Source organism: Pipistrellus kuhlii, unplaced genomic scaffold, assembly GCF_014108245.1.
Source record: "Pipistrellus kuhlii isolate mPipKuh1 unplaced genomic scaffold, mPipKuh1.p scaffold_m20_p_8, whole genome shotgun sequence".
In the NCBI taxonomy this organism is placed as follows: domain Eukaryota; kingdom Metazoa; phylum Chordata; class Mammalia; order Chiroptera; family Vespertilionidae; genus Pipistrellus; species Pipistrellus kuhlii.
Window position 1 is genome coordinate 11,555,421 of NW_023425584.1, and position 17,553 is coordinate 11,572,973.

The following is a 17,553-nucleotide window of genomic DNA, read 5'->3' on the forward strand; positions in this document are numbered from 1 at the left end:
TGGATTAGAAAACTATGGTACACCTATACACAATGGCATACTACGCTGCTATAAAAAAGAAGGAATTCTTACCATTGCAGCAGCATGGATGGACCTGGAGAGCACTGTGTTAAGTAAAATAAGCCAGGAAATGAAAGAAAAATACCACATGATCCCACTCATTTATGGGAAAAAAAAGAACATTATAACCTGATGAACAAAAAGATAGATACAGAGGCAGTAAAGCACCGAACAGACAGTCAAATTATAGCAGGAAGGCAGGGAAGTGTTGGGAAGAGGGGGGAAAGAGAGCCACCAAAGGACTTGTATGCATGTATATAAGCACAACAAATGGACACAAGACATGGGGGCGGGGGGATGAGGGCATGTGGCAGGGGGTAGGGAAGGCCAAGTGAAGGTCAATGGGGGAAAATAAAGGAGATATATATACTACTACGGTGTTTCCCCGAAAATAAGACATCCTCCGAAAATAAGACCTAGCGCATGGAAAGATAAGACATCCCCTGAAAATAAGACCTAGTGCAACTTTGGGAGAAAAAAATTAATATAAGACACTGTCTTATTTTCAGGAAAACGGTATATGTAATACTTTAAACAATTTTTTAATTAAATAAATTAATAAAAGATATCAACTGGGGGGTGGGAAGTTATTGTTGGCTGGTGATGGAAAAAAGAATTTAAAAAAAAAAAGAAGTCATTGAAAAAAGAAAAAAAGAAAAAAGTAGTACAAGTGAAATGGCTTATTCCACTTACTGGAATATAGTTCAGGCTGTTTGCTTCCCCATGGCCTTCCCAGTGGGGCTGGGAGGAGGCAGCTGGCTGTTTCTGGGCCAAAGGTCAGTGAGGTATACGTTCACCTGGAGAGTCATTATACACTGACCTTTGGCCTTGGCGATTTTCCTCTACTTCCATAGATACCAATTTTGATACAGGAGTTGAACTGGAAACTTTGAGTGGTGTTACAGCTGCAATAATTGATTTGTGTCAATCACCTCTTCTCTTTGAATCTCCCTCACTTTGGTTCAGATAGCATGGACAGTCAGTAAATGCTTGAATGCATGAATGAATGGGGGACACTAGCTAGATCCTTTTAAGGGAATTAAAGGAGATAGCATGTATAAACAAAATAAGCATCCAATAGATGCTAAAGCAATAGTTATCACACTAACAGAAGGAAGAAGAATAAATACGATGATGATGATGATAATGATGATAATGATGATGATGATGATGATAGTGAAGATGATCTCTCTTGGCTTTGGAGTCCAATCAAATTCATTGCAATCCTGGCTCTGCTACTTACAAACCATAAAGTAATGGTTCCATTTGCACATCTGTCAAAACCTTTGTTTTGTGAGGACTTAATGGCTACTATGAGGAATTAATGGCAGGTGTCTGGAACATACTACACACTCAGAGTAGGCAGGCTTGGCCCGAAGAATGCAGAGATGTGCACTTTTCTTCCTGGGAAGAGTTTGTCTTTTCCTGGCCATTTTGATGTTAGTGAGACTTCCAGCAGAGTCAGTGCCTTCGGCAGAAGACTGGATATGAAAAGAAGTTGCTTACGTGAGCTTCATTCACAAGCTAAGAGAAGCTCTGAGGCAGGGAATCAGATGGGAGTCCAAACTCCTGATTCAGTTAAGGGCCTGTCAGAGTTGGAAGGCGTGGCTACGCCCTCCTGTCCTTGTGCTCTCCTCACAGCTCCCAGGAATGAGTTTTGGCAAATGCTTCAAAGGAAGCAGGGCCTGAGGGGTTGTCTTTGGATACAGCAGGGCCCACACACCCCTCTCCACAGCCCATCTTGGGGAGGGGAGGAAGGTGGCCCAGGGGACAGGTAGTTAAAAAGGGCAAGGTCACTTCTCCAAGAGGCAAGGGAGACAGAGGTCCCAAGGCCATTGCCCAGAAGCAAAGCAAAGCAAGGAGCACTTTAAGAGGAAGGTCACTGGGAAGCCCCTTGGAGGGACCAGAAAGGGAAATTTGGCCATTACCAGGGATCCACCGGGCCCCATTAAATAGACATCAGGGACTCGCTGCAGCATGATCTTTAGCTCTCAGACCCCGAGGTCACTCTTCCCTGAACTGTGTTTGGATTCAGAAAGCCAGCAGTGAGCCGAGTGGATGAATCAGAGTGAAGCACACAGCTTAATCAGGGCACGAAAGCAGCTGACAAATTACAGCATGATTTGTCATCATCTCAGAACTCGGCAAGTGTTTGTCCCTGAAAGAATCGATACCTGGAGGGAAAAAGGGCCATATTTTTAGAAACTCCTAGATGGGTAATTTATTTCAAGTGACTGGAGGGTTTATTTATGCTGGTGCCTCCACAGATCCAATGGACAGTATATTTACACGAAGCCAGAAAATGCTATCATTTCTTCTAATCAATTTGCCCCTTTGAACAGCTGTACCTTGGAGCTCTCAGCCATAAATTCACTCCCTGGGCTAAAAGCTCTACCCAGGCAACCGTTTCCAGTCCCGCCCCTAGCATTTCTTCCTTCTGTTTGCTTAGCACGCTGCACTTCTCACTCCTTTCCCACATGGATTCTGTCTCCTGGGGCACAAATGAGATGGACAAGGGGTTGGCACTAGTCCCATTCTACACATGGGGAAACTGAGGCTCAGGAGTTGAACATAGTAGTAGTCCTGGAATTAGAAAGCAAGATTTCCCCACCCTTAGTTGTATCCCCATTCCCACTGGACCAGAAAAGATTATACAACTAAAATGCCTAATGAAAGAAAAGTGGAGAGTCAAGGAAGTGTTTGAAGTACTTGGCTCCAAGATTGTTCACCAGGACAGAGTGCTGTGCAAGTAACACCAGACGGTCTAGTCAAACTTGCTTTCAAATCCCAGAACTGGCCATGGGCACCAGCGGAACCCTTCTGGGCCACAGTGTCTCCAGCTCTAAGCAGGGGATCATTAAAATTCCCATTTCGTAAAATAACTGTGAGCTTGACAATATGTGTAAAGTTATCATGATGGTGTGTGGCAGAAACGAAAGTACAGTCAATGCCATTTATTTTTATTTATTTCAAAGAAGAAGGGAGAGGGAAAGAGAGAGAGAAACATCAATGATGAGAGAGAATCATTGATTAGCTGCCTCCTGCGCCACCCTACTGGGGATCGAGCCCGCAACCCGGGCATGTGCCCTTGGCTGGAATCAAACCTGGGACTGACCCTGCAGTCCACAGGCCATGCTCTATCCACTGAGCCAAACCAGCCAGGGCTATTTCATTTTATTGCCAACTATTATCACAGAGGTTTTACAATAGCAAAAGAAATCAAAATAATGTAAATGTTCAATAGTGAAATGATGAAGGAAAATATGGTGGCATTCAGACAGCAGGTGTCTATGCAGGTATTAATGAAGATGTAAAGAATTTTTTAAAAGATGTAAAAATGTTCAAGTATATAAACACAAAAATCTCAGTTTTCAAGTGCATGACTGTATACGTGTGTCCATAAACAGTCATGCACTTGTGTATGCCTGTGTATATATGTATTTTTTAAATCCTGGGAATATTACATAAGAACATTAACTGTGGCTATCTCTAAATGGCATGACATACAATCTCTTCTTTTTGATCATCTGTTTCTGTGCTGCCCCGTGTGGTAGCTATTAGCCACATGTAGCTATTTAAGTTTTAATCAATGAAAATTAGTAAAATTTAAAAACCAAACCTTTAGTCATCCTACTATATTTCAGTAGACCCCTATGATTTGTGGCCTCCATATTTTGGACAGTGCAGAATAGAACATTCCCATCAAGGTGTGTGGGCAGTGCTGGTCTAGCGACTTAACCACAGGTCTTTCTGGTTGTCACACTGGTGAGCATGCGGCAGGCATCTGGGAGATAGAGGCCAGAGATGCTACTAAACATTCTGCAAGGCAGAGAACATGTGGTCTCTGGACATGGGTAGTTGTTCAACTTTGCTGTCAATCCAAATTTTATTTGCATTTAGGTTCTCTTCTTTCATGAGGATTTAACTTTTTTTTCTAATGATGACTACTATCACATTGCGACAAAGCTGGGATTACCTTATTCACAACGATTAACTCCTCGATCTATTAAAAGTGGATCCCTCTTAATAATCTTGTGACATCCTCTCTCTCACAGGAGGCCCAGTTCAAACCAGAACACTTCCACAACACCATCGTGTGTGAGAAACCCAACAACCACCTCAACAAATTTAAGGGTTACATGTAAGTATCTCATGCCCATGTGCTGCTAGTACATATCTCCTCTTCAGCGAGAAACATTTTTTCCTTAAAACAGCCAAACAAACAAGCATTCGGGTCCTGAGGAAATGTCTTTCTTTTTTATCACTAAGAACAGCTAGAGAAACCTCAGTGAGAACCGCAGGAGGTTTGGTGTCTGTGGCCTGAGTTCCCGAGTCCTAGGTGTGTGGCTTTGGAAAAATCCATCATCCTCTCTGAGCTTCACCTTTTTCATGAGGAAGGATTATTCCCCAGGGTCTTGAAGAGTCAAATAAAATAACATCAGACAATGTAGATTATAGACACAGTAAGGAATAATTAATATTAAAAGATATTCTTAGTTATAATAGAGCACTCTAGAGCCAGGCTTACTGGGTTTGAATCTCTGTTCTGCCCCTTACTATCTCTCTGAACTTGCCTCAGTTTCCCTATCTATAAAGTGGGTATGATCACATGACCCTATCTTACAAGGTTGTCATGATGATTGAGTTAATACATTAAAAAAAAAAAAATACACATATGCCAGCCCTAGAAAAGAAAGTATTGAAGACCTAGAAGGAGAAAAAGCCCTAAACGTTCTGATTATTATTTTTCTTCACTCAAGTATTGTGGGGAAGTTATGTTTAAACTTCTGAAAACCCCCAAAGGAAAAAGCATCAGGCTGGAAGAAGGGCCAGACACAGGGTAAAACCTGGGGTTAGTTGGACTCGGAATTTTTAAGTGTGAGGCCAAAAAGGTGCAATCTCCTTGAGCCTTGAGAGAGGGGAAAAAAAACTCAATCCCGCTCTAAGAAGTCGCCTCTCCTACATGGCACCAAGGCCACTGCCCACCTCCCTTGAGATCTGTTTATTTTATGAGACGGAGCCAGAGGAGGACAGTGCAGGAGTGAGGCCAGCGAGAGAAGGAGCTGGAGGAGAGGAACCCGCAGCTGCCCTTCCTGACCCAGCTCACATCCAAGAGGCAGGACTGCCTGGTGTCGGCTGTGGACTCAGACGGTCAGCTTGTACAGTTCCATCCCCACAGCCAGGTGACAGCAAGCATGAGACCACAGCCTGAAGGGAACACAGACATCCCTGAAGGGCCAGAAGCCAGATCCCTTTCAGGTGGGCAATGAGGATTTCCTTCAGGTGAGTCATTTCCTCTCACAGCCCAGCCCCCCAGGAGCTATCAGGAGTTGCACTTGAACATGGAGACTGGATTCCAAGTTAATACCCCTCTTCTGAAAAAGAGGGAGGATAGGGATCGTGTTCACTCACTGCTTCTATTATAGTTCTGGGATGCCACTGAGATACCATTGTGCTCAGTGATGGCATGGAGAAGCCACCAAACTACTTACTCCCCATCTTTCCTCATCCCCAGGGAGCATCCTGACCAGACCAGGACCGGCTTTGGCAGTGAGAGCCTTTTGCTCCGAGGATGCACCATCAGAAACACCGAGGTGGCTGTTGGCATTGTCATCTATGCAGGTCATTGTCCCCGTATAGTTTCTCTGGCCCCTCTCTACCTTCCCTCCTCTATCCCCTCCTTCAAATCCATCTCCACCAGGGGAGACTCACATCAGTTCTAAGGGGTAGTCACATAACTTCCCATTTCTCAGCTAAGCAAACTGAGGCTGGAACCACAGCTGCTCACTTGGTCCACAGGAGACATGTTAGATTCCAAGTTACTGTCACTCAACTGAACAAGACAGGGAGGGAGATGCCTGCTCCTTCACCTCCAATGGGTTTGTGACACTAGCTATATAAGCAAGATGAAGAGTATCTTATTGAACCTGAGGAATAACCTCACCAAACTTAATAACTTCAGCTTTTGTGCCTCAGCTTCCGCATCTATCCAATGAGAAAGTATTTGTATCTGCCTCATAGAGTACTTGCAAAGATCTAATGACCCAACACATGAAAAGCTCTGCATCTAGCACATAAAAATGTGATGGGTTTTCATTGTGTTCTGCAATTATTATTATTTATCTTTATTCATGTTATGGCTGCGGTTATGATGGTGTGTCTGACCTTGCCATGGCCATTTTGCTTTCCAATTAAAAAGATAGTAACACATTTCACAATGAAATCTAAAGCCTTACAACTACCGTATCCCTGGGACCTAGAACCTGGTGCTCCATAGGTTCTCAATAAATATCGGTTGTAACGTTGACAACTGCAGGCTTCTTCCTCTGTAGGGGCAACACGGTCTCCCCGAGGTGTCTACTTTCACTGGAGGACTCCAGAAGACATGTCTCTGGGTCTTTTATTCATGAGGATACCTTGCTTGTTGCTTTGTTTGATTTGTTTTGGTCTGAGTAGAGCCCCACTTTTGATGGCCATTGAAGAGCATTCTAAACATCAATCCATCCTAAGATTCATTTTTTGGGACTGTTAAAAAAAAAAACAAAAACAAAAACAGGTTTTTAAACAAATAATGACACAATTTAGCTAGCTTCCCCTAATTTGGGGGAAGGTGGGGTTGTATTTGTCAGTTCAGGTGACTGTTTTGAAGGGGCTTTGGTGATGAGTTCATTGCCATCTGGCGGACCCACTAAAGGTGAGCTGTGCAGCAATCCCTGCCCCAGCAACAAAACCCACATGAACTTAGATTTGCTTTTCTGAGTGATCAGACACAAAGGAGGAACTCCATGTGCATGATGGGAATGATGTATGAGGGGACAGGTTTAGAGAGAGCTCACTGTGGCTCTGGGGGCGTCAGGCTGCCTGGGTTCAAATCCACTCACCAGCTGCACATTCCAGTGCTAGCTGGCTAAACTTTCGACATGGGTGCGCTAAGAGTTCCTATCTTGTAGGATATGAGGTTAAAATGAAATGACCTGTGAAACGTGTTAGCACATATTAGGTTCTCAAAAAGGATGCTAATTGTTTTCAGTGTTATTATCTAGAGCAGGGTTGGTCAAGCTTGGCACAATTGACTTACAGGGCCAGATTGCTCTTGGTGGTGGGGGCTGCCGTGAAAGATGTTGAGCAGCATCCCTGGCCTCTCCCCACTAGACACCATTAGCACCACCATCTCAGGATGTGCATCCACCATTTCTCTAGCCATTGCCAAATGTCATGGCAAAGTACAATCCCCCTGGTTGAGAACGACTGATCTAGAGTCTCTCCCTGGACAATATGGACAGACAAAATAGGAATATCCTCGGTATCAAAGGCCCAAAAAAGCCAAACTGAGCTTTGTAGAGGAAGAGATCCAGTGTGAGGTGTGTATCTCTACTGTGTACAGGGAACACACTGAGGTTCTTTGTGTATATTAATCCACTCCCCCGCCCCAAATATATACACAACCATCATCTCCCATTTTGCAGACAAGGAATTGGGTTGCAAAGAGAATCATTCACTCAAGGTCATTTGTCTCCTGGTATTAATTGTATGTAACCCAAGGTCAAATATCTGCAGAGTCTAGAGCCCACATTCTAATGGCTACATCATGCAGCTTCCCCCTCCCCCCTTGAGTCCAGCTCTTGTCAAAAGAACAGAGGGATTTCAATAGTGAGGATCAGGTGTCTGAAGAGAATGGTCCTGGGACCCCGTGTACGGGGTGACCCTGAGGAAGTCAGGGAGGCACAATATCGTCAGCACCATAAGGGTGTGCTCACTGTGCCATGCAAACCCCCTCACCACTGCAGTGACTCGGGTCTAATTTAATAAGCCTGGAGTTTGCTAGTCCCGCTGTTTTGTTGCCACTTTAAATCCACAGGGCAACTAGCTAAACAGCATTAAACCCATTCACCGCTGGAATGGATGTATTCATTTTCTTTAATTTTGCACAGAAAACATGTGATTGGTGTTTTTTAATTTGACTGCTAAGGAGTACAGCATGGTAGTTAAAAGTTAGCAGCCCTAGAGGACAGGCTTTGCCCAAAGACAGAGTCTCAGCTTGACTCAGCAGCTGGCTGTGTGTCTTGGGTACCACCAGGGGCTGCTTGGAAGGAGAAATAGGCTGGGAATTGGAACCCAGGGTTTTCAGTGTGGCCCTAATGGTCATTTATTCTTTCTTTATAGGCAGGTCCCTTCTACTTTTCTCCAACTAGAAAAGGGTTGGTTGGGTGAGATCAGTAGTTTTCAACTTTTGTTGTGCTTTCTTGAACAAAACATTATGCATGCAAAACTCCGAGACAGGAGTAGAGCTGTATGGGATCCCTTAACACGACCCGCGTGGTTCAGGGCCCACTCAGGGTCTGTTTTCTGGAGAAGGCCGCACACTAAAATGAAAAGACTGGAAAAGACTTAATTTGGGGAAATGGGGGCCAGGCGGGAAGTCCACCTCTAGTGGGAAGACTAACCCCTGCTCTGGCCTTTTACCATTCCTTTTATTGAGATTCTGAAACAAAGACATCTCTTAGGCGGGAAGTTCCAACAACAGAAAATCAACAAGAATTTACATTTACATATGATTAACAAATTAAAGTTGCCTCAACCACCACTATCTCAACTAGATGATGAGTTAAGAGCTCCGACCATTCAGAGCCACCAAGGTTGGCCAGCTCTTTTTACATTTTATTACCAGTGACAATGTTAGGTTTTGGTTCCCAGCAGAGCTGTACAAATTTAATGTTGATGTGGAGGCCTTTGGCCCTGACCACTCTTATGCAAGCAACACCAACGCCTTAGGCAAAGAGACAAATATGACAATTACTGGCCCCAAGCAGTGTCCTGCCCCAAGGTCTTGGCACCTACTATTCCCCCAGCCTAAAACCTTCTTCTCCCAACTCTTCTCTCCCTTCAAGTCTTCCTTCAATGTCACCTCTTCTCAAAAGCCTTCCCTGATTGTGTTTTCCAAAACCATCTCTTATTAGCCCCTTGTTTATTGTTTATGTCGTGGGACTTATTACTGACTGCAGTTATCTCATGTATTTGTTTCCTTGTATATTTTCACCAGAATGTGAGTCACCTGTCTGGTCAGTGTATTATCTCACTCTAGCCCATAACAGTGACTTAGTGCAAATTAGAAAGAGTCCTGCCGAAACTCAGTGGTAGAGTGTCGGTCTGCGGACTGAAGGGTCCCGGGTTCGATTCTGGTCAAGGGCATGTACCTTGGTTGCGGGCATATCCCCGGTAGGGGGTGTGCAAGAGGTGGCTGGTCGATGTTTCTTTCTCATCGACGTTTCTAGCTCTCTATCTCTCTCTCTTTCTCTCTGTAAAAAATCAATAAAATATAGTTTTTAAAAAAAAAAGAATCAAATGTTCATAAGGTGTTTAAAAAAAAAAAAAAAAGAAAGAGTCCTCAAAACAGTTTACTGTCATTTGCCAGAAATGTGTCATCATAAACTCACAAATTTATGACAATTACAAAATGAAGGGAACCTCTAGGTCTGTGCAGGGCACAACCTGAGCGTGGTAGCTCTGTCCATGCCCACCAGTTGGGGATGCTTAATAAGTACCTATTGACCAATTGTGAGAAGCCTCTCAGTGGTTCTCAACAGCCTCCCTGAGGCAGGACAGAGGCAGGTGAGGGCAGGAGGCCCCTCAGTTATTGGGGGCTCCTGTGGCTATGGTCCAGACCAGAGGCAAATGGGGGGCAAGAGACTGACAACTTCATTTTTGCTTGCAGGCCACGAGACGAAAGCCATGCTGAACAACAGCGGGCCGAGGTACAAGCGCAGCAAGATCGAGCGGCGCATGAACACGGACATCTTCTTCTGCATCGGGCTCCTCTTCCTCATGTGCCTCATCGGAGCTGTAGGTATGGAATGTTCTGGAAAGAACAACATACAATAATCTTTTTTATTGTAATCTTTTGTACAGTAATCTTTGGGGGGGGGGGGGCCGGAGGGAAGTTGCTTCAACTCTCTGAGTCTCAGTTTCCTCATCTATAAAATAGAGTTCATAAAAAATAAAGCTTCCTCTATATGATCACAGGATGTCAATGTGAAATCTCTTGAGTGTTAATTATACAAAATATTAAGAATATCATCTATTATTTAGTTGCTCAAGAAATACTGTCAGAAGTGAGCTCTGGGCACAGAAAACTAACATCAACTAACTGGTTTAACAGGGGTAGGGAACTGGCCCATGGACCATAAAAGGCCGGTGAAATCATTTGGTCTGGCCCTGCCAAGGCAGTAGGGGTGAGTTCATCAAATGTTTGACCAAAGAGAGCAGGCTAATGTTTAAGTTGCAGGAACCACTGGCTGCCTTTGCTTCAGGGCAGGTTTGTTTAAGGAATGTCGGGACTGGAAAGGACATTTGGGATCATCCCACTGTGTCCCCAGAGAAAGGAAGTTAATAGTTAAAAGTTCACACAGTGAGATAAGGTGCAGGCAAGCCGGAATCAGCTTGGCAGACTGCCCAAATTACATAAATTGGGAAAGTGATGGGAGGGGCAGAATTCTGTTCTTTCTGAGAAGAGTGACTCATGCACAGTGATGGGCCCCTGCAGGAGGTGAAAGCACTCAGTGAACTGCCCTCACAGTTCTTTACCACATGTTCACTTGGACTGTGTGAAGGTGGTGGTTCTTTTTTCTTAGCCCACAATGCATGGGGGAAATATAGAGGGTGGGTAAAGATTGCCAAGACTCCCATCACACAACTGGAAAGAACATGTGTCCCTTTCTCTATTTCCAACCCTTTATCACAGAATTTCATGAAAATGTAAGCCATCCCATGATACTCTCCTTAATGCCTACCAAGAGACTGACATGTAAGCTGTATGAAGTGCACACAAACACAGCTATATTATATAGAACTAGAGGCTCAGCACATGAAATTCGTGTGTGGGCCATTTTCCCCAGCTACCTCTAGTCAGCCCACCGCCACCACTATCCACCCCTGGTTCCTGTTCACCATCGAGTGATCTGAGCCTGCTGGCTGCGGGGGAGGAACTGAGAAGTCGGCTGTTCTGCCCACTTTCCAGCCTCTCTCCCCACTGCCACCCACCCTCGAGCGATCAGAACCTAACAGCTGGAGGAAGGGACTGGGAGGTAGTCAGTGCACCTCATAGTGACTAGTCGAGTGGTTGTTCTGGTAATTCTGCCATTAGGGTCAATTTGCATATTACCTTTTTATTATATAGGATAAGGGTGGACTCCTCCAAAGCATACTCATGTCCAGGAATAGGTTAAGGGCTGATGTAATTGACCAGCCTTGGAACTAAATGGAGATCCTGTCCCATCCTCCTTTGCCTCTTCTCAGGTCACAGCCTCTGGAACGGGACGTTTAGGGAACACCCTCCCTTCGATGTTCCAGATGCCAAGGGCAGCTTCCCTCCCCTCGCCCTTGGGGGCTTCTACATGTTCCTCACCATGATCATCCTGCTCCAGGTAGGAGCTCCTCTCACAAATGGCTACGAAGGCCTGTGGCCAATACCATACAACTCTGTGAAGGAAAGTTCAGTGCTGGCCCCAAGAAGGACCTGCCTGGACTGCTGTGGGGAAGTGTCCATTGCTTTCTTGTGGGCCTTTGAAAGTATTCCCATTCGGGGTCATGTCAGGATCAGCCCTGCTTTGTGAGGGGACCCTCCCCCCAGATCATCGTGGAGAAAAATATTTATTAGGCTTTTCTATATAAGAGTAAGATTACAGCAGTGACCCACGTGTGCCTGGCCCTTTGCCGGATACTGAACAGGGGAAACCTAATACCTGGGGAATAAAAGAAGATAAACTAGCACAGAGAACTGTCAAACCCTAAATACTGAGAGCAAGAAACCACAGATTAGTGTCATCACTTGAGATTTAAAAACACAAGGGTGGGGGGTGGGCACTGACCCTATAAAAAGAAAGAAACAAAAACCCAGGGAACCTACATGAGAGAAGGAGAAAAAAATGTACAGGCTCTATAAGAATACAATCTATGAAAAGATGATGCAGCTTCATCTACACTCCATTTCTTGTAACTACTTGAAGGTGTTTCACTGTCTTCTTACTGGTGAACTCTTTTGAGTCATTAGTTCATTCATTCATTTAGCAGAGTAATCCTTTTTTATGTGTGAATCAGGTCATACCCCTACTGTGCACAGACCAGTGTTTTCATATCCTCCTGAAGTCAGTGATTTCATATCCTCCCGAAGTCAAGTCCAAAGTCCTTACTGCCGCCAACAAGCCATCAATGATCTGGACCCTGACTTCCTCCCTGTCCTGTTCACTCACACACTTACTCTCACCCCCCAACACCCGCCCACTCCCACTGCCCAGCTGCTGCCCGGAATTCTCCTCCTCCCACAGATATCCTTGGGACACACCCTGTCTTCAAGCGTCTGCTCAAAGGTCATGGTTGATAAGAGTCCCTCCCAACTATCACCCTCTACCCTCTTTAGTTTTTCTTTGAGACTCACCATTATCCAGGGTAATATTTGTTTGTTGGAATTTGAGGTCTTCAAGGCCAGGGATTCTGTTCTGCTCACTGCCATGTCCAGGACCAGGAATAATATGTGACTCACACAAAACGCTCAATAGATATTAGGTGTTGAATCAGTGGCCAGTAATCAACAATGGGTCTGAACACCTGTAAAAGTGGGAGGCCATCTTCCATGGCACTGGGATCCAGGAGGAGTTGGGGGACTCCAGACAGAGGCATGACAGCTCCTCACACACTTCCCACTCTGCATTAAACAACCAATGGCAAGGGCCTGTCTCATACCAATATCCCTGCCTGAAAAAGGCATAGCCCCTAAGAATGTCAAAAGAGGCATGATGCCCGGACCTTTGATTTCCCAGAGAAAATCCATCACACAAGCAGACCTCAGCTTTCTATTCAATGCCTTTGCCTTCCATAAAAGAGGGTCCTGAGAGAAGGTCCTGACACAGGGAATCGGCCTGGCTTCTGACTCCATGGGACTCGGTCTCTTTCAGGTGCTGATCCCCATCTCCCTGTATGTGTCCATTGAGCTGGTTAAGCTGGGGCAAGTGTTCTTCCTGCACAACGACCTGGACCTGTACGATGAGGAGACGGATCTGCCCATCCAGTGTCGAGCCCTCAACATCACGGAGGACCTGGGCCAGATCGAGTACATCTTCTCCGATAAGACGGGGACGCTGACCGAGAACAAGATGGTGTTCCGGCGCTGCACCATCGTGGGCAGCGAGTACTCGCACCAAGAAAACGGTACAAAGCCTCCCGGGGGGGGCCCATCCTTATTCCTGAAAGAATCACTGCTCTCCTAGAGGATGGGTAATTAAAGACGTCATGCTGGCTCCCACAGTGGTTGTGTGACTTGTGAGAAGTAGCTTTCTGTGTCCCTGGGGCTTCCTGGTCACAGATCAGCACTGTTCTCATCACCTGTGAACCTTCTTGTGTTCACAAGGCTGTCAGTGATCTCTGTGTGGCCCTCCAATCGCTCTGTCCTGCACCATTTACACACAACGTTTTTACCTGTCAGGAGTGGCCTGGGGACATGTCCCAATGATGTGCCCAGGTTTGAGGATTTCTCGGGTAACCTTATCAGAGAGGACAGGCCAGATATAGGTGCATGGGCAGATTTGATACACCTGGGAAATGCCTTCCATGCTCCGTGATCTCTTGAAAGCTTCAGCTTAGCAGATGTGGCTATAAAGTGCCCAGACTGTCATTTGTATGGAATAAAGATGGCCTGTAAAGCTGACCTGGTCCCCTCAGCTCCAACTCCCATACACACATGCATATGTGTGTATGTGCACACACACACATACTTTTTAACTGAGAAAAGAAACTCTCAAGAGATCAATATTCATTCTTTTGAGTATGAGGAATGGAGAAGAAGAAAGAAGGTGATATTATAAGGAACCCAATTCCCTTTGCCATGATGTTAACCATTTTTATGGGGCCTTCCGATCCTTTCATTAAAAAATTTTTCCCATTTTTTTAAATTAAGGTATTATATGAGTACATATCTTACCATTGCCCCCCACCCCATTCCCACACATGCTCTCATCCCCCAGTGTTTTGCATCCATTGGTTATGCTTATATGCATGCGTACAAGTCCTTAGATTAATCACTCATCTCCCTCACCTCTCCCTAACCTTCCTGCTGTAACTTGACATTCTGTTTAATGCTTTACTGCCTCTATCTTTTTGTTCATCCATTTATAATGTTCTTTACTATCTACAAATGAGTGAGATCATATGGTATTTTTCTTTCATTGACTGGCTTATTTCATTCAACATAATGTTCTCCAATTCCATCCAGGTTGTTGCAAATAGTAAGAATTCCTTCTTTTTATGGCAGCATAATATTCCATTGTGTAGATGTACCATAGTTTTCTGATCCAGTCATCTGCTGACGGGCACCTAGGCTGTTTTCATATCTTAGCTATTATAAATTGTGCTGCTATGAACATAGGGGTGCATATATCCTTTCAGATAGGTGTTTCTAGTTTCTTTGGATATATTCCTAGGAGTGGGATTACTGGGTCAAATGGGAGTTCCATTTTTAATTTTTTGAGGAAACATAAAAAATATTTTAATTGATTTCAGAGAGGAAGGGGGAGATAGGAACAGTAATGGCCCTAACCGGTTTGGCTCAGTGGATAGAGCCTCAGTCTGAAGACTGAAAGGTCTTAGGCTCAATTCTGGTCAAGGGCATATACTTGGTTGCGGGCACATGCTCAGTAGGAGGTGTGCACGAGGCAGCTGATTGATGTTTCTCTCTCATCGATATTTCTAACTCTCTTTCCTTCTCCCTTCCTCTCTGTAAAAAATCAATAAAATATTTTTTTTTAAAGAAAGAAACAGAAATGACCCACACTCAGGATCGAGCCCACAACCCCAGGCATATGTCCTGACCAGGAATTGAACCATAACCTCCTGGTTCATAGGTCGATGCTCAACCAAGCCACACCAGCTGGGCCCTTCTGATTCTTTTTTAATAATAAAAACAGCTACCATTATCAGTACTTAGAGTATTCTAAGTCTCCAAACCAACCCTTAGTGTTCAGTACTTTTTTTAACCCCCTGTATGAGAAAATGGAGGCATGGGTTTAGCCAAAGCTCAGAGCCACAGAGCTAGGAGGTAGCAGAGCCAGCATCTGTACCTGTGGAACTTGGTTGCACTCTTTTCTCCAGTCAGGACAAGCTAACTGCTTGCCAGAGCAGCACAGTGTTCTTCCTCAGTGTCCTCAACCCCCACTTCGAGTCTGGGATCTTTCCAGCCATGGTCTAGCTCAGGTATGACAGGGGCAATAACAGGACTCCTTTCCCACAGCCAAGAGACTGGAGGTCCCAAAGGAGCTGGACTCAGACAGCGAAGAGTGGACCCAATACCAGTGCCTGCCCTTCCCGGCCAGATGGGCCCCAGACCCAGCAGCAATGAAGAGCCCAGGAGGCGTCCAGCCTCTGAGGAGGAGCCAGAGTGCCCGGGTACCCATCCAGGGCCACTCCCGACAGAGGTCCGTGGGGCGCTGGGAAAATGCACAGTCTCCTGTGGCCTTCAGCAGCTCCATTGTAAGTCCCTGCCTTTTCTTTGAATTGCAAGTGGCTTCTACTGGGAAGAGATGGAAGGGGGCCCTGAGGTGTGAGAGACAAAGACCATAAAAACCCTGAAGGGCTCTCCAAATGCCAGCCTTGGTCTTATATGCAGTCCTCATGCATGCTTTATTGGGTATGCATACTTCTTGTTCATTTCCAATGTTTAGTATTTAGGAGATTTCACATAAACATAGATTTCTGGCTTGTGTTTTTAAAGAATGGAAGTGGGAAAATTCTTCACACTAAGCCAGCATTTCCCTGTGGAAGAAATTGGCTTGAATTTAAGAGTTGATGCCATTTAGTCTGGGCATGTAATCTCTAGTTCATCAGTCTCTGCCTCACTTCCATCACTGAGTTGAGGGCCAGCAGCATGTCAATTATGCTCATTTTTCCAACAGTACAGTTAAGAGGAAAGAGAAATATTTGCCATGCCCCGGTTTCTATAAAGTGGAAAAACAAAAGATAAGCCTACAGGCTTATGCATTTCAAGAAAAATGGGAGAATATCTTCTTCGTGACCATCAAAAAGAGTCCTCAGTTGTTATGAAGCAAAAACATCAATGTAAGAATTACCCAGCACATTCACTCCCTTAGGTTAACTGCCTGGCCCCTGTGGTCCTTCAACCCTGCAGCTTGCTGCATGTGGTCCCTTCACATTTGATCCACAGGGACACCCGTCACTAACTGTCCAGGGAGCCGATGAAGAAACTGAGTTTCTTCTACAAGATCTCACAGCATTCCCTGGGAGTGAAGGCCAGAACCAGGGCCTCTGGCTCCTGTCCATCTGCTTTCCTCTGCACCTTGCTCTTTCTCTAAGAGACACGGGACCTAGAATCTTCTGTTCTCACAGAAAAGCCACAGGGAACCCCAGCTTGTCTTTAAAAGGTCACAAACGTAAAGAGAAACCTTAAGTTCTAGTATGCCATGATTAGAAAATATGATTTTCAAAATAATCCTTTCAGTGAATTTCCTCCCAGGCTTTTATTTCCCCCATTAATACACATGCATAACTCCATATATTTAACATTTTTTGCAATCATAGCACATATAATTATAGGTTCTAGGTTTTTTGGATCTGACAAGATGTCAGGAGCATTGTTCGTTTTGCTGCCTCATATTCCTAATCCAGGACTGTGCTTTCTGACTGCAATAAGGAAAAAACACTGCAAGTCTGTGTGTCCCGGGTTGTTACTTCTGTAACTCTGAGTACAACATTGAGTTAACTCTTCCATGGCCAGGTAACTCAGTTGGTTAGAGTGTCATTCATTGGTACCATGAATTAGTGAATTCTCATTAGGCATGGGTTGTAGGTCTTGCACTGTGTGTGTCTTCGGCATTTTCCAGTTCTAGACACCATGAGTGGCCCATGTGCCTGAGAATGTCTCTGCCAGGACCCAGGGGGAGAGAAAGGAACCTTTCCTTGGTAGATCTCAGTTGGGGCTCACAGATTCACTGCCCCTCTATTTAACTTGACAAATCTCAGTCACCCAGGAAAACTGCAACCCTGAGCCAACCCAGTCTAACTTCTATTCGGGGCCCTTCGCTGCTTGCTAGTCAGTGAAAGGGACACATTAACCTCTGAGCTATCTCCAGATCCTGGATGTCAACCCCCTCCCTTACTGGCACTCTGAAAGGCAGTTCTAAGTTCATTCCAGAACAATAAGGAAATTGACACACAGATTAAGAGCCAATTCTTGTTGTCTAGGCAAATGAGGACGGTGATGCATTCTCTTTAAGAACTGCCACATGGGTCATTCTCCAGTCTGTTTGCTTGAAGATCTGGGGTTATGGGGCAATAGTATCCCCAGGTAGGAAGAGAACTGGGCTAAGGGTCAGGAAACGTAGGTTCTCATTTCAGCTCTGATACTGCCTTGCTGGGTAACCATAGCAACACGTCAGACCTCTTTCTATCCCTTTCATTACCTGAAAATAATTTACTTACAACTCTCACCAGCTG

General features: G+C 45.0%; 1 protein-coding gene across 3 annotated transcripts in view; it reads left to right on the plus strand.

The window, feature by feature from the left end:
* Window positions 1-17,553, plus strand: part of ATP10B (ATPase phospholipid transporting 10B (putative)) — a 194,233-nt gene that overhangs the window by 116,584 nt on the left and 60,096 nt on the right. For all 3 annotated transcript variants that reach the window (XM_036423621.2, XM_036423622.2, XM_036423623.1), the window contains 6 exons: window positions 4,116-4,201; window positions 5,576-5,682; window positions 9,773-9,904; window positions 11,353-11,480; window positions 13,008-13,260; window positions 15,335-15,573. In XM_036423621.2, coding sequence (XP_036279514.1) covers window positions 4,116-4,201; window positions 5,576-5,682; window positions 9,773-9,904; window positions 11,353-11,480; window positions 13,008-13,260; window positions 15,335-15,573 — 945 coding nt within the window. The remainder of the gene's footprint in view (window positions 1-4,115; window positions 4,202-5,575; window positions 5,683-9,772; window positions 9,905-11,352; window positions 11,481-13,007; window positions 13,261-15,334; window positions 15,574-17,553) is intronic.